We start from the raw sequence: 17,176 nt of genomic DNA, 5'->3' as shown, positions 1-17,176 counted from the left end.
CCCCCCCGGCACCCCCCCCCGCTTCGCCGATCCGCTTCTGACCCCCCCGCGCGGATAAAAAGTTGGAAGCGGGATTTGGGGGCAAACCCTTTATTGCAAATAACGATCCGCGCCCGCGGCCCCCCCGGGTCTCCCCGGCTCGGGAACCACCCGGCCCAGCCATGGGGGGGGGGGCTCCCGCGCTGGGGCTCTGCCCCCCCTTCCCCCCTCAACCCCGGACCGGATCCGCCTCCGCTGTCCGGGCGGAGCCCCCGGGGTGCGGCGCAGAGAGCAGGGGGGGCCTGCTGGGGGGAACCCAGGAGTCCGGGAAGAGCTGTTCCGTCTGTCTGAGGTGGGGGTGGAAAGCAGGGGCGATGGGTCAGCAGCGGGCAGGACGGCAGCTTGGGGGACTTCAGAGAGGGGCTGCGGGGCTGGGTGGATGGAGACAGAGGGGGGCAGGTGTCGGGGGACGGAGGAGGAGGGGGAGTGTGGATGGATGGAGCCGCATTTCAACACGGCTGGAGGTGTGGGCGATGGGGGTGGGCAGACCCCCAGCCCCCGCTCCCGCCTGCGGCACAGAGCACCCCTTTGGCTCCTGTGGGGCTCAGCCGGCCCGGCCGGCTCGGCCTGGGTCTCGGTGACGGGCAGGAGAGTTCCGGGGGTCTGGCTGGCGCGAAGGGGAGCCCCGTGCCGGGGAGCCCCTGGCTGGGGAGCCCCGTGCCGGGGAGCCCCGTGCCGGGGAGCCCCTGGCTGGGGAGCCCCGTGCCGGGGAGCTGCGGGCGGGAGCTGGCTGGCCCCCTGCGGCTGGGGCTACATCCACAGTCACCACCCCGTGGACCTGGGAGAGCTGTGGGCTGTCCAGGCTGGCCACCAGCTGGCGCCGCCCGGCCCGGAGCGGCACGAATGTCTGGCGGAAGGAGATCGTTTGGTGCCCACCGATGATCCTGTGGGGAGAGAAGAAGGGGTCAGGACGCCTGAGTTCCATCCCAGCCCTTGGCATGGAAGGGGGTCTAGAGCAGGGTGAAGTGCGTAGGGTGCCAGGATTCCTGGGTTCCATCCCTGGCTCGGGGAGGGGAGGGGAAGGGAGGGGGTCTAGTGAGTAGAGTGGCAGGGGTGGGGAGACTGGGAACCAGGACTCCTGGGTTCTCTCCCCTGTTCAGGGAGGACAGTGGGGTCTAGTGGTTAGAGGTGTGGGGCTGGGAGCCAGGATTCCTGGGTTCCATCCCTGGCTCTGAGAGAGGAGTGGGAGAGGAGGAGGATGGAAGGGGGGGGGGGAATCACTCACCCTATGGCCGTGGCCTTGGGGCTGGACACCCCCGATCCCTCCATGTGGAAGACAGCGCCCGTCAGCGTCTGGGGCAGTGGGTTCTTGAAGACGACTTGCACCTGGGTCTCCTTCCCCACCACAGCTGGGCCCAGCACCTGAGAGAGAGAGGTGAGAACCCAGGCGTCCAGGCCCCTTACCGTGAGCGTCAGACCCCCCCCCCCCCATAGTGAGAGAACCCAGGCGTCCGGGCCCCTTACCGTGAGCGTCAGGTCCGGTGTGCGCAGGCGGAAGCTGTGCTGCTTGGCGAGTACCTGCCCGGTCTGAGCCACCTTCCCAGAGACGCTGAGCATGAGGGCGGCCTGGTCCATGAGGTGTGGCTGGTACTCAGCATAGGACACCACCATGCGGACGGACTGGGCTGCAGGGGGCAAGGAAGGGGTCAGAGAGCCCGGTGAGGGCAGGGGGCAGCTGCCCAAGGGCCGGGGCACCCAGGGTCATGGAGGGCCGGGGCTGAGAGAATCAATGGGTCAGGATGGGGGTGGGGGGGCTGGGTTTGAGGGTTCAGGGGGATATGTAGTGGTAGGGAGACTTGGGGGAGGAGGTTTGGGGGACCCGGAAGGGATGGGTTTGGAGGTACCACCTTTGGCAAGCAGGAGCTGGTCCTGTTTGAAGTCGCTTTGGGTCACATCGGTGTAGTTTGGGGTTCTAGGGGGCTGGGCATCGGTGTGCAGGGGATTGGGGAGTTCAGAAGCTGGAGGTTCAGGGTGACTTGGGGGACTAGGTGGGGTTTTCGCTGCATAGATGAGATTGGGGTTCACAGGGATGTGGGGGTGCATTTGCGGGTTAGCGATGGGGAAATAAGAGTTTGGGAACTGTGGGGCTCAGGAGATTGGGATTCAGGGAGATTTAGGGGTGTGGATTGAGGTTTTGGGGGTTTAGGAGCTGGGGGGATTTGGGATCCGGCCTCAGGGGAATGGATTGTGGACCAGGGTTTCAGGGGATCCGGGTTCAGAGGCATTTGGGGGTAGGTTGGGAACATGGAGCCCAGGGGATCAGGGTTGCAGGGAGTCAGGATTCAGGGGTATTATCTGGGGGCCAGGAAGTCAGGCTTCCAAGGCGTTTGGGAGGTGGGTGGGTGGTTTTGTGGCTTCAAGAACTGGAGGATTTCGGTTGGGGTTCAGGGGATGGGTTAGGGGTCAGGGTTGCAGACACTTTGGGGGGTGGGCTGGGGATTGGGGTATCAGGGCTGCAGGAAATCAGGGCTGCAGGGGGTCGAGGTTCAGGGGTGTTGGCTATGGGGCCAGGGGCTCAGGGCTGCAGGAGGCTGGTGTTTGGGGGGCTGGGGGTCAGGGCTGCAGGGGGTTGGTGTTTGGGAGGGTGGGCTGAGGGTGGAGGGTCAGGGCTGCAGGGGGCTAGGGTTCGGGGAGGTGGACTGGGGGTCAGGGCTGCAGGGGGCCAGGATTCAGGGACCTGGGGGCCAGAGCTGCAGGTGGATTGAGGTTCAAGGGAGTGGGGGCTTAGGGCCGGGGGGTCAGGGCTGCAGGGGGTTGGTGTTTGCGGGGGTGGACTGGGTGTCAGGGGATCAGGGCTGCAGGGGGTCGAGGTTCAGGGGGGTGGAGTCAGGGCTGCAGGGGGATCGGGGTTCAGGGGGGTGGGTTGGGGGCCGCGGGGTCCAGGGGGCCGGGGCTCACCTCCTCCCGGCGGGATCTCCACCTGCCGGCTCTCCTGTTTGAAGGTGCTCCCCGTCACGCCCGTGTAGAACATGGGGGCTAGGTGCAGGCTGAGGGCCACGCTGTGGCTGCTGCTGCCCCGGTTGCTCAGGGCCACCTGGATGCTCACGTCCTGGCCCATGATGGCCTCTGAGGTCTCCACGCTCAGCGACACGTCCTCGCCCCACTCCTTGTTCTTGTAGACATGCGCCTTGGTGCCATGCCGTGCCGCCGTTTCCACTGCCTGCCGCTCGGCTTCCGAGCCTGGGGGGGGCCACAAGGAGTCAGTGAGAGCAGGAGGGGATCCCAGCCGGGCCTCCCCCACTGGGACCAGCGGCCTTGTGCAAGGGTGGGCGCTTGTGCGCAAACAGCAGTGCCTGAGCATGCATGTGTGTCCAAACACCAGGGCGTATAAGAAGGTGAGTGTGCAAACAGAAATGGGCGAGTGTAAGTGCGTAAATTCAGAAACAAAAGTCTGCAGTTGTGAGTGTGCAGGAATGAGTGTGCAAATGCAGGAAAACGGATCATGAACAGGATTGTGTGTGTGCTAACGTGGCAAATCAGGGTGCAGGCTTAGGTGTTTGACAGTGTGGAAATGCAGAAAAATGATTTTCCAAAATGTGTCTGTGGAAGAATGAGAGAGTTCAAGTGCAGAAAACGGAGCATGTGAACAGACGTGTGCGCGTGCATGAGTGAGTGTGCAACAATGACCAAGCAAGCATGAAGATGAACGTATGAGTGCAAACAGAAAAGTGAGTGCTCAAACACAAATGTGTGAGTGAACAAGAGGGAGTGGGAAGGCCAAAAAGCGAGCATGGAAACGTGTTTGGGGTGCACAGGTGAGTGTACACACATGGAAAAGTGAGTGTGCAAACATGGTTGTGTGTGCAAAACTAGCCAACACATCTGTGTCAGATTAGAGTGTACCTCGGTATATGAACGCTCGGCTGTTACAGGAGCTTGTTGGGGCTCTTTCCCCCATGAATTCCGCTCACCCACACACCCGACACTAGCCCAGCCCAGTGTTTGGCACAAGCAGCGAGGAAAGGTGTCCAGATCCAGCCACACTCATTCCAGGTCTCGGTATGTGCCGAGGAGGGGCCGGCCTGGCCCTGGAATGCCATTCTCCAAATCGGAGATGAGCCAAGACCCAGAACAAACACGAAGGGAACTGGCATGACAGGGTGGGTTGGTAGGGTGTCAAATCCTCCTGGAAATGCTCCTGCACTACGGGGAGCCCAGCCTCCTTGTTAGGGGAGTGTCACAACTCTGCACGGGCCAGCTTCCCAGAGAGCAGGGTCATACTGAGCGTCAAACTCCTCCTGGTGCGCAGCAAGAAAGCAGACAGCGATTGGTGGGGGTCCAGCAACGGAGTGTACAATTGAACAGCACAGGGAGACGGGAGCACGCAAACACGGATGGGTGAGGGCACAAGAACGAGCGTGCAAACAAAACCAGTAGGCAAGCATGCAAATGTAGTGCAGAAGACATGCAGACATGAGCATGCAAACACTGACACTTGAATAGAGACTGGGAATGGATGAGTCATTACACAAAGTAATCACAGGTTTCAGAGTAGCAGCCGTGTTAGTCTGTATTCGCAAAAAGAAAAGGAGTACTTGTGGCACCTTAAAGACTAACAAATTTATTAGAGCATAAGCTTTCGTGAGCCACAGCTCACTTCATCGGATAGCTGTAGCTCACGAAAGCTTATGCTCTAATAAATTTGTTAGTCTTTAAGGTGCCACAAGTACTCCTTTTCTTTTTACACAAAGTAAAACTATTTCCCCATGGTATTTCTCCCTCCCACCCCACCCCCCACTGTTCCTCTGATATTCTTGTTAACTGCTGGAATTAGCCTACCTGCTTGTCACCATGAAAGGTTTTCCTCCTTCCCCCCCCTGCTGTTGGTGATGGCTTATCTTAAGTGATCACTCTCCTTACAGTGTGTATGATAAACCCATTGTTTCATGTTCTCTGTGTGTGTGTATATAAATCTCTCCTCTGTTTTTTCCACCAAATGCATCCGATGAAGTGAGCTGTAGCTCACGAAAGCTTATGCTCTACTAAATTTGTTAGTCTCTAAGGTGCCACAAGTACTCCTTTTCTTTTTGCGAATACAGACTAACACGGCTGCTACTCTGAAAACTGACACTTGAGCGTGCAAACAGGATGGTGAGAGAGAAGGGCAAGAGTGCTAGTGAGTGTGTGCAAGTGCAAGAATTAATGTGCCCAGTGAGTGGGTATATATATATATATGTAAGAGAGACCAAAGAAGCATGCAAGAGTGAGTGTGTAAAAGAAGAAGAGGGCATGTGAAGTATGCAACAGTGAGCATGCTTGTGCAGAAGAGGGTGTGTGATGCGTGCCAGAGCCAGTGTGCAAATGCAGCCGAGGTGCCATGAGCAAGTGTGCACGGCAAGTATGAAAGCCTGTATGGCCGATCGTGCACATGCGAGTGCGTAAGGCGGTGCGATGCTGAGGGGCAGGCCAGGCGGGTGGTGTGGGCGGGGGGCCTGGCCCCCCCGACGCTGCCCACCCCGTCCCTGACACGTACCCTCAGGGTGCTTGTAGAGATCGGTGATGTCATGACGCTGGTGCGAGCCCACGGCCTTGGTGCTGATCAGGTGCCCGATGGCCTTTTCCTCCACGTAGATGATCTTGTAGGTGCCATCGGCCTGGCGCTGCCAGTACACTTTGTCGCTGTTCACCTGGGGCGGGGGGGGGCAGGGATTGGGTCAGCGCCCCACGGAGACCCCGCCCCTTCACAGCCCCCATGGACTGTCCCCGCCCCTTCAGAGCCCCTACGTAGAGACCCTGCCCCAACACAGGGTCCCACAGAGAGACCCTGCCCCCACCCCTTCACAGCCCTCCCCCAAATATTGATTTTCATCTTTGGGGGAGCAGACTTTTTTGCCCTCCCCCCACAATACCTCAGCAAAGATGAAGGGCGCGTCGTACTTCAGATACACCAGCCCTTTCTTAATGGCCTCCACCGAGCAGGGCCCGCAGCAGAAGATACCTGGGGGGAGAGGTTAAGGGGGTGAGGTACGGGCAGGATTGGGGGAAGAGGCAGTGGGGGTGGGAGACACACACACACAGTCACACCCAACAGCCCCTGTGGGGCTCGGGGCTCCAAAAGCAACGTTTCCGGTGTCCTGGGGAACTCCCCGACACTGGATCACACTCACCAGAGGAGAAGTGCGCCCTGTGGAAGGTGCATTGTGGGAGGGGGCTTCTCACGCTCCAGCAGAAGGGGACCCCTCTGTCCAATACCCCCCACATCCCTCAGGCTCCCCCTCTTCTTCCCTGCCCCTTCTTCCTCTGCCCCCCACCCCCTTGCTTCCCCCCTTCTGCCCCCCACTCACCACTGCTGGTCTCTTGGGGGGTGGCATCGACCACTTGCCACCCGTCATACCCTGAGGGCAGGTCGGGCCGGGTCATCCAGCAGTCATTCCACACGTGGAAATTCCTGGGGGGCAGAGAGGGGGTTACCGGTTGCATCAGAGCCCCCCTTCTCCCCCCACAGCGCCTCCTACTGGAGTAGCCAGGAGCTCCCCGCGGTGGCTGCCCCCTCACCAGACGGAGTCGGCATTGAGCCGTTCCAGTGGTTTCATGTTCTCGTCGAAGTAGATGTCCATGGTGAGGCTGACATCCGTGTCATGGGCCGAGTTGTAGTTGGTGACCGTGCGGGTGGCGATCCCAAAGCACCGCAGGACTGGGGAGGGGGGCAGAATGGAGATGTGTCGGGCTGTGGGGAGGGACACAGCTCCCCTACCCCCTGCAGCATCCCCCCAGCGCTATCCCTGTCCGGCCTCTTCATTCTTTCATTTCCTCCCTCCCTCTTCTTTCCCCTCTATCGCTTCGTTCCTCTATTCTTCCCTCCCCTCCTTCATCCTCCATCTGTCTCCATCCCCTCTGTCTCGCTCTCTCGTCCCTTCCCTTGGTTGTTTCATTCCCTCTCTCCTTCCACCCCCCATGCCTCTCTCCTTTCTTTCTAGTCCTCCTTTCTCTGCATTCCTCCATTCCCTCCTTCTCGCAAGCCCCGCTTTCATCTCCTCTCCTTGCTTTTCATTCCCTCTGTTCTTCCTCTCCCTACATCCCCGCCAGTGCTTCTCTCTCTCTCTCCCCCCATTCTTTCCTTCCCGCGTCCCCTCTTTTGTTCCCATTTCTTCATTCCCTGGCCCCCTAGTGACCAGTCAGACCAGAACCTCCCCCCAGCAGTGCCCCCTGGTGGCCAGAAGGGGCGGTGCCCCCTGGTGGCCAGCCAGGCCTGGCGTGTTCCCCCACAGCAGTGCCCCCTAGTGGCCAGTGGGGGCAGCACGTTCCCTCCCAGCAGTGCCCCCCAATGGCTAGTTGGAGGCAGCACATCCCCCCAGTGGTGTCCCCCGGCAGCTGGCCAGGGGTGGTGTCCCCCCGGCAGTGGTCTGCTGGTCTAGCACGCCCCCCCCAGCAATGCCCCCCGGTGGCCAGCCAGACCTGGTGCTCCCCAAAGGTGGTGTCCCCGCAGTGGCCAGTGGGGGGCAGTGCCCCCACCCTCAGCAGTGGCGCGCCCTGTTTACCAGTTGTGACGACGCCGGCGAAGACCCAGCACTGGCCGTAGAGGACGGGGTAGCCGGTGCGGTGGTACTGCCGCAGGATGTCCACGCTGCCCACCCAGGCCGAGGGGTTGGTGCCCCGCGAGTAGTCACCCGTCCAGTTCCCCACCAGCACCCCGTTGTCGTCCAGGGAGTTCACCTGCCCCACGCGGGGGGGGGGGAAAGAGAGTGGTGAGGGGGGGGGACTGCAGAGGCAGACGGGTGCCGAGGGTGGAGGTCAGGATGGGATGGGGGGGTGGAGGTGCCCCCCTCGCCCACGGGCCCCTCCCCCACTCACCATGGCGGAGACAACGCGGGAGACACTGATGGGGTCCCCGCGCCCCGAGTGGGGCATCCCGCGCCGGTCCAGGATGTACAGGCAGGCGTCCAGCAGCCCCCGGTCAAACTGCGGGGGGAAGAGACTGGGGTCAGCGCCGAATAGCGCCCTCCGGCCCGGGGACCCTTATCCTGGGGTGCCCCCTCCTCCATTCCCCTCCCTTCTCCCCGTCCTGCCCCAGGACCCCTCCTCTGGGGTATGCCCTGCCCCATCCCCCTCCTGCTCCTGCTCCAGGACCCGCCCATCCCTGTCCCCGGTCCCACCTGCCCATAGTTCCAGGTGCGCTCCCCGATCTGGCTCTCGGTGCCGTAGTAGATGCGCCCGCTCTCGTTGAGCACGTATTCCTCCAGCCAGTCGTCCCGGGGCAGGTACACGGCATCCTCTGGGGGGCGGAGAGCCCGTCAGCCCCGCCCACTGCCCCTCGGCCCCGCCCACTGCCCCTCAGCCCTGGCCTCGGCCCTGCTCACAGCCCCGCCCACAGCTCCTCGGCTCTGGCCCCTCCTGCCTGTGTCCTCTTTGCGGGGAGAGCCCGTCAGCCCCTTGGTCCTGCCCACTGCCTCACAACTCCTGCCCCTGGGGGGAGGAGCCCATCAGCCCAGCCCACTGCCCCAGGCACTGCCCCTTGGCCCCGCCTCCCCTAGATCCACTCCACCCTGAGGTGGGGGGGCAGATCCTGTCAGACCCACCAAGGCCCCGCCCACTGCCCAAAGCCCCGCCCTCTGCCCCTCCCACATCAGGTGCGCTGCACCCTCCCTGACCCGGTACACCGAGTCCTCTAGGGAGCAGGGACCATCAGTCTGACACCGGCCCCATAGTCCCACCCTTCCCCCATGGCTCCACCCCCAAACCCTCCCGCTCCAGGCTCCCCCATGTACTGTGAGCTTCCCCCTGGCCGTGCCCCCACGTCCTGCAAGCCTGACCTCTAGCGGCGCAAGCTTCCCTCCGGCCGTGTCCCCGCGTCCTGCGAGCCTGACCCCCATGTGCTTCCCCCCAGCTGCTGTGCCCCCCGCTCACCACGGCACCAGGGGTTGAAGAGGATGTAGATCTCGTTGCGGGGGTCGAAGGGCATCTGGTACTCGCCTGCCCGGCTCCGGGTCTTGACACTGAAGCGGTACTTGCCGATGACGGCGGTGGGGGCGGTGGTGACCCGCAGGGACAGGCTGTTGTTGCTGGAGTCCCTCACTTCTGCTGCCCAGCCCAGCCCAGGCAGTGGGGCCCCCACCGGCACCAGGATGTGGGTGGCCTTGGACACCTGGGGTGTGGGGCCTGGGTGTGGGGGGGAGACAGGGAGTTAAACCCCCCCACAGGGTAACCCCCCCGGCCCTGTGGTCAGCCCCCCTCCAGCCAGGCCCCTGCCTCTCCCTGCCCAGCCCCTCTCTATTCCCCAACACCCCACTCCCCAAACCCTCTGGCCAGACCCCCGCCTCTCCCTGCCCAGCCCCTCTCTATTTCCCGACACCCCACTTCCCAGGCCCTCTGGCCAGCGCCCCGCCTCTCCCTGCCCAGCCCCTCTCTATTCCCCAACACCCCACTCCCCAAGCCCTCTGGCCAGCCCCCCACCTCTCCCTGCCCAGCCCCTCTCTATTCCCCAACACCCCACTTCCCAGGCCCTCTGGCCAGCACCCCGCCTCTCCCTGCCCAGCCCCTCTCTATTCCCCGACACCCCACTCCCCAAGCCCTCTGGCCAGCCCCCGCCTCTCCCTGCCCAGCCCCTCTATTCCCCGACACCCCACTTCCCAGGCCCTCTGGCCAGCACCCCGCCTCTCCCTGCCCAGCCCCTCTCTATTCCCCGACACCCCACTCCCCAAGCCCTCTGGCCAGCCCCCGCCTCTCCCTGCCCAGCCCCTCTATTCCCCGACACCCCACTTCCCAGGCCCTCTGGCCAGCGCCCCGCCTCTCCCTGCCCAGCCCCTCTCTATTCCCCAACACCACACTTCCCAGGCCCTCTGGCCAGCGCCCTGCCTCTCCCTGCCCAGCCCCTCTCTATTCCCCGACACCCCACTCCCCAAGCCCTCTGGCCAGCCTCCCGCCTCTCCTTGCCCAGCCCCTCTCTATTCTCCGACACCCCACTCCCCAAGCCCTCCGGCCAGCCCCCCATCTCTTCCTTCCCAGCCCCTCTCTATTCCGCAACACCCCACTCCCCAAGCCCTCTGGCCAGACCCCTGCCTCTCCCTGCCCAGCCCCTCTCTATTCCCTGACACCCCATCCCCCAACCAGCCAGCCAGACCCACATCAACTCTTCCCCCCTCTGGCCAGCCCCTTCCAGGAGAAACCAACAATCCATCCCCCCACACTTTGTCCATCTATCCCCACACACACACCATTCTCTACGGAGGGACCAGTCACCCCCATGTGCCCCCATCCCTGGGCCCAGACACCCAGAGGTATCTGATCTCACATAGCATAGGACTGGAGGGGCACGGCTGGGGAGAAGCTTGCAGCCCCAGCCTGTCCCTAGCTAGGGGCACTGCTGGAGGGAAGCTCACAGGCCCAGCATATCCCTGGCTGGGGCCACTGCTGGGGGGAAGCTCACAGGCCTGGCGGGCCGTCCCAGCCGTGTGATCTCAGCTCCATCAGCAGGTCTGGGCAGGAGAGGCCCCTCCCAAACCTGTTCGACCCGAGTGTGGGGGAGCAGGGGTGGGGCCCAGTGGGGTGCGGTTGCCCCGCTTCCCTTACACACCCTGCTGCCTCCCACAGCCTGTCTCTCAGCCAGCTTGGGACTGCCACTCTGCGAGCTTCCCCACAGCAGTGCCCCCTGGCTGGGAAAGTGGGGTCTCCAGGGCTGCAAGCTTCCCCCCAGCAGTGCCCTCAGATGGGACAGTGGGAGAATCGAGTGTTGTGAGCTTCCCCACACTGGTGCCATGTGGCCTCGGGGTCTGGCCAAGCAGGGAGGGGTGTGGGAATGTGGCTACCACATATGGGGAGCTGCCGGTGCCGTCCGGCCGCTAATGATGGGGTGGGTTTGTGGCCCCAGGGTGTGGGACGTGGGAAGGGGGTTAATTACAAAGCCAGCTGGGCCGGCACCAAGGGAATGGGCCACACCTTGGAGCCAGCCCCATGGAGAGGCAGAATTCCTTCCCCAGCCCCCCCCCCCCGATCAGCCTTGGCTTCTCATAAGAACAGCCAGACAGGGTCAGACCAAGGGTCCATCTAGCCCAGTGTCCTGTCCTCTGACAGTGGCCCACGCCAGGTATCCCAGAGGGAATGGACGAAACAGGTGATCATCCAGTGATCCTCCCTGTCTCCCCTGAGGCTAGGGCCACCTATCCTGGCTAATAGCCATTGATGGACCTGTCCTCCATAAATTCATGGAGTTTTATTTTGATCCCTGTTATAGTCTTGGCCTTCACAACTCCTCTGACAAGGAGTTCCCCAGGTTAACTGTGCATTGTGTGAAAAAATACTTCCTTTTGTTTTTTAAACCTGCTACCTATTAATTTCATTGGGTGACCCCTGGTTGTTGTGTTATGAGAAGGGGTAAATGACACTTATTCACTTTCTCTGCACCCCTCATGATTTATAGACCCCAATCATATCCCCCCCCCAGAGTCATTTTTTCCAAGCAGAAATGTCCCAGTCTTGTTACTCTCTCCTCATACAGCAGCCGTTCCAGATCCCTCATCATTTCTGTTGCCCTTTTCTGAACCTTTTCCAATTCCAATAGATTTTTTGAGGTGGGGTGATCAGACCTGCATGCAGGATTCAGGCAGGGGGGGCTGTGGGGAGTGGGGCTGGAGATCCAGCAGTGCGGGGGTCCTGTCCCCCATCAGGTGATCCCATGGGGCATTGGGGAGAACCACAGGGAGGCAGGGGGCACTATGGGGTGGAAGGGGGGAGCAGCAGGGGGAGTTGCAGGGCACCGGGGGCTGCTGGGGCAAGCGAGGGGACACTGGGGGTGCCAGGAAGCAGCAGGGTGGCACTGTGGGCATCATGGGGTGCTAGGGGAACAGTGGGGGCAGGAAGAGGCAGCAGGGAGGTAGCCAGGAGGTGCTGGGGGGCAGCAGGACGTTGCAGGGGGGCCCAGGAATCAGCTCTCACCAAGGGAGCGGCCTTCAGGCAGACCTGGTGCAGGCTTGGGGCAGCGGGGGCGCTGGGGAGCAGCAGGGGGCAGCAGGTTGGAAGCGGGGGCTCCGTCTCTCCCAACTGCAGCTCCGCGGTGCAGCTCGGGGTCGTCGGGGGAGCAGGGGGGGTGGGAGCAGTGGGGGGGTGCTGCAGGGGGCAGCGGGGAGCCCCGAAGGGGGAGGGGGGGAGGGGGGTGGAGCATGTGTCTCTCACCAACAGCAGCTCCAGGCAGACCCGGTGCGCTTGGGTCGTAGGGGGAGCAGTGGGAGGTGCTGGGGAGCAGTGGGGGGCACTTCCGGGGCAGCGGGGAGCCCTGGGGCAGCATGGGGGGGGGCGTCTCTCACCAATGAGCAGCTCCAGGCAGACCCGGTGCAGCTCGGGGTCGTAGGGCTGCCGCAGCTGCAGGCGGATGTCGAAGGGCTGCCCCCGGCGCACGATCAGCTCGTCGTACTCGAACTCGTCCGTGTGGTGGGCTCGGCGTGTTGCCCCCGAGCGCTGCCCCATCAGGTCCACACTGCTCACCACAAGCATCCCCTCTGCGGGACAGGGCTCTGGTCAGTGGGGAGCCCCCCGGACTTAGAAAGGGGAACCCCAGCAGGGGTTGGGCAGGGTTGGCAGGGGACCCCGAGACCCTTAAAGGGGAACTCCAATGGTGGAGGGGCAGGGGATCCCCCAGACCTAGAAAGGGGAACTCCAGAAGGTGGAGGGGCAGGGGACACCCCAAGTCCAGAATGTGGACCACAGGACATGCAGCGGGAACCCCAGTGGCAGTTGGGGGAGGGGAAGGAGGTAAGTGGGGCAGGGGCCAGATGCCCAGAAGCTGTATGGGGGGGAGGGTCAGCAGGGCCCCCCGGAGCAGGAAGACTGTTCTGGGGAAGGGAACCCTGGGACAGGGGATCAGATGGGGCAGGTTGCTCTGGGGGGTAAAAGAGGAGTGAGGGAGTCCATGCAGAGGCTGGGTTCCTGGTGGGGAATTGGGGTGCCATGAGGGGACATGGGGGGCCCCAGTGGACTCCAGTGGGGAGTAGCATCCGGTTTCTCCTCCACTCCTTGCTGCCCTCAACACCCACCTGGGGGAGCCCCTGCTCCAGGGGCTGCAAGCTTCCCTGCAGCGGTGCCTGGATCAAGCCCAGTGCTGGTTCAGCAGCATGGGGGACCCCTCCCGCCCCTGGGGAACCCCCCTCACCCCGGATGACTGGCTGGGCCGCCGGGACCCCCGCACTTCCCCAGGCCGGCCCCCAGTCCGTGTCGTCCCTGGGCCCCGCGCAGCATTTGCAGCATCTGCAAATTTGCTGAAGAAGGATCGCTTCCTCCTTTCAGGCTGGGGATCTGGGGGGCCAGGCTGGCGCACCCGGTAGCTTGCACTCGCCCACCTCCCCACGTCCATCCGGGTATCGGGCTCCGGCATCCTGCCTGGGTGGAAGAGAGACAAGCAGTGAACACAGTTCCCTGGTGCTGTTATATGCGCTGTTCCCCCAGCCATGCCCCACCCCAGAGGTGGCTGCATTTCAGCACTGGGCACATCACTTCCTGATGTGTTGGGGGGGAGGGCTGCCAGGCAGGCAGCACGAACCAAGTGATGGGGAAATCGGCCTTGGGACAGTGAGAACTAGTCACAGATGCTTCACCACCCTGGTTCTGCGTCAGAATGCCCAGTCTGAGCCGGGGAGGGAACCCAGGAGTCCTGACTCGACCCCCCAGCCCTGCTCTAACCACTAGAGCGCACGTCCTCACGCAGAGAACCCAGGCGTCCTGAGTGGGCATGCAGAGCTGGGTGCCGGCCTGTCCTTTGGGAGGGGAAGGACGGTTCCTAAGCCAATATCAGTTTCCTTTCCCAGGCGCCCACGCCTGCCCCTGCCCCAGGGCCAGCCGGGGGCATGGACAGACAGACAGACAGAGGGATGTGTGTGAGGACTAGATAGATGGACGGATGTGGGGGACAGATAGACAGATGGGGGTGTGGGGATGGACAGGCAGACAGCAAGGGTTTGTGTAGGGGAAGGACGGACAGACACAGGGAAGCATACAGGTATGGATGGTTGTGCATGGGGAGATGGACGGATGGACAGACAGACATAAGGGTTTGTATGGCAATGGATGGATGGGTGGACGGACAGAAAGAGGGATGTTGCATGGGGATGGACAGACAGACAGGGGTGTTGTATGGGGACGGATGGACAGACGACAGAAGCTGTGTGGGGGCAGGGGGAGATGGATGGATAACAGACGGAGGGGCATGTATGGGGATGGACGGACAGACAGAGGGCTGTGGGGTAGATGGATGGACATAGGGGCCATGTAAGGGGACAGACGGATGGATGGACAGAAGCTGCGGGAGGATGAGTGGACGGACAGACAGAGGGCTGTGGGGTGGATGGATAGATGGATGGAGAGACGTGCATGGAGATGGATAGACAGACAGACACAGACAGGACTGTGTGTGTTGGATGGATTGATGTGTGGAAGGAACGGAGGTCTGTGGTGGAGATGGATGGACCGAGGGGTGTATATGGGGATGGAGCGGATGGACAGACAGACAGACTGTGTGTGGGGGGTGGTGGATGGACGTATGGATGGACAGACGAGGGATGTGTATGGGGATGGACAGATGGAAACACAGACAGACAGACCGACCTGGTGGTGGTATGGTTGGCTGTGCTGGAGGGATGTGGTATAGGGAAGATGGAACAGACAGACGGAGGGCTGTGGGGTGGATGGATGGGACAGTCGGAGAGATGCCATGGAGACAGACGATGAAGGGACAGACAGACAGGCTGTGGGTGGCGTGGTGGACGGATGGATGAGGGACGGGTATGGGGCGGAAGGAGGGACAGACAGACAGGGCTGTGGTGGGGATGGATGGACGGAGTGACGTATATGGGGATGGATAGAAAGGGCTATGGGGGGACAGATGAATGGAGGGACGGGTATGGGGAAAGAAGGAAGGAGGAACAGACAGGCAGGGTGGTGGGGGGGATGGACGGACGGAGTGACGTGTACGGGGATGGACGGACGGACAGACGGCTGTGGCGGGGATCGACGGACGAGAGTGACGTGTATGGGGATGGACAGACAGGGTGGTGGGGGGATGGATGGACGGAATGACGTGTATTGGGATGGGCTGGATGGACGGACAGGCAGGGCTGTGGGGGGGGGATGGATGGACGGACAGAGTGACGTGTATGGGGACGGACAGACAGGGCTGTGGGGGGGATGGATGGACGGACGGACAGGCAGGGCTGTGGGGGGGATGGATGGATGGACGGAGTGACGTGTATGGGGACGGACAGACAGCCGGGGAGGTGATGTTGTGGTGGCCCTGGGAGGGTTCGGGGGGTCCCCCAGCAGCCGGGGGGCAGGCATGGCAGTGGCGCTGGGTGCGAGGAGAGCCCAGAGGCAGCCAGGCTGCAGTACCCGGGTCGGGCACTGGGGGGGCTGTGATGTGGGGGCGTGGCCAGGGCCCAGGGAAGCCAATGGGAGCGCAGGGCAGGGTTGGGGCAGAGGGGTCGGAAGGGGTTACCCTCTGCCCCAGGAACCCCAACGCGCCCAATGGGAGCAGGCCCCAGTGATTTCATGGTGGGGGGCTCCAGTCCCACCTGCTCACGGAGTGGAAATTTAATGGGGGTTTGAGGAATTCGATGGCGCCGCTGGAACCCAGGAGTCCTGCCCCCCACACTGTGCTCTAACCACTAGTCCCCCTCCCCTCTCCGACCCGGGGACAGAACCCAGGAGTCCTGCCCCCCCATCTAGCCACTAGTCCCCCTCCCCTCCCAGAGCTGGAGATAGAACCCAGGAGTCCTGACACCCAGCCACCCCCCTACTCGAATTCCATCTAAGGCACTGCACACCCCTCCCCTCCCTTCAGTGACTGAGGACCCGGGAGAGTCTGCCAGGGCCCAACTCACCCCCAGGCTAAGCACCCCACAACCCCATCTCCCCAAAACGCCCAGCTCCCCAAGCATCCCAACTCCCAAATTCCACCCCATTCCTTCCCCAGTCCCCAAACACCCCAGGCCCCCAAAATCCCAGCACCTCTTCCCCCAGCCCCCCAAACTCCCAGCCCCTCTTCCCCCAGCCCCCCGAATATCCCAGCACCTCTTCCCCAGGCCCCCAAACTCCCAGTACCTCTTCCCCAGCCCCCCGAATATCCCAGCCCCCCAAACTCCCAGCACCTCTCCCCCAGCCCCCCAAACTCCCAGCCCCGGAGCCCGCACTCACTGGCCGGGCGCTCGCTCCCTCGCTGAGTTCTGGGGCCAGGCGCTGCGCACTCCGGAGCTAGGAGCCCGGGGAGGGGGCGGGGCCGGGGGCGGGGCCCCAGGGGGGCGGGGGGTCAGGGAGGGTCCCCACCTAGCGACCCGCGAGTCACCCGGGAAGGGGCGGGAGGAGCCGGGTGATCTCAGCTGCCCCCAGGCGCTTCCTCTAGCGGGGCCCGGGGACACCCCCACCCTTGTGTCTCCATCCCCACAGATGCCCTGTCCACTCCCCTCCCCCAAGACACCCTCTCCCCATGCTGCACCCCGAGACACCCCCCTCCCCACCCTGCACCCCCGGTTCATCCCCACCCCTACATACCCCACCCCCATTCATCCCTGCCCCGAGACACCCCTCCCCACCCTGCACCCCGGTTCATCCCCACCCCCTACATACCCACACCCCATCAATCCCCGCACCCTGCCCCAAGACACCCTCCCCACCCTGCACCCCTGGGTCATCCCCACCCCACACCCCCGGTTCATCCCCACCCCCTACATACCCCACATCCCCATCAATCCCTGCACCCCTCCCACAGACACCCCCTCCGCAGCCCCACCTCCCCGTCTATCACCTACCTCTGTCCCCGTACACGCCCCCCAGTCTCTCTCTCCGCTGGACACCAGCTAATCTAGCTCCATTCGCCCCTCCCCCATGCATCCACCCCACTCCACTCCACAGGGGATGTGCTGTGGGGAGTCCCCCAGTCCCCTGGTGGCTGGGGGGACCTTGACGCCCTTGGCTTCCCTGCTGTAAGCAGCTCCCTGAGGGCGAGGCAGCGTCTCCTGCTCCCCGAAGCTGCCGAGCCGGTGAATGGCCCCCAGCAACCATTCCCCACATTGCCAAGAGAGCTGTGAGAGAACCCAGGAGTCCAGCCTGCCAGGCTCCCTGCTCTCACCACTGGACCTCCCTCCCCTCCCAGAGCAGGGACAGAACCCAGGCATCCGGGACGTGCTAACCCCAGGAGCTGACGGGGCTGCATCGGGACAGGCCC

General features: G+C 63.1%; 1 protein-coding gene across 1 annotated transcript; it reads right to left on the bottom strand.

Moving 5' to 3' along the window:
- Nucleotides 1–77: 77 nt before the first annotated feature.
- Nucleotides 78–13,343, bottom strand: TGM1 (transglutaminase 1). Its single transcript, XM_038369732.2, is given in 15 exon segments — nt 78–923; nt 1,265–1,401; nt 1,504–1,664; nt 2,938–3,219; nt 5,513–5,666; nt 5,889–5,977; nt 6,324–6,427; nt 6,535–6,673; nt 7,518–7,692; nt 7,831–7,938; nt 8,133–8,251; nt 8,884–9,135; nt 12,276–12,467; nt 13,118–13,219; nt 13,222–13,343. Coding segments are annotated over 15 exon segments (2,472 nt in total). The 5' UTR covers nt 13,340–13,343; the 3' UTR covers nt 78–583.
- Between the last annotated feature and the right edge of the window lie 3,833 nt (nt 13,344–17,176).

The sequence above is a fragment of the Dermochelys coriacea genome, chromosome 13 (assembly GCF_009764565.3).
Source record: "Dermochelys coriacea isolate rDerCor1 chromosome 13, rDerCor1.pri.v4, whole genome shotgun sequence".
Classification (NCBI taxonomy): Eukaryota; Metazoa; Chordata; order Testudines; family Dermochelyidae; genus Dermochelys; species Dermochelys coriacea.
Note: the sequence above shows the minus strand (reverse complement) of the source record. Positions and strands in the feature narration are given on the sequence as shown.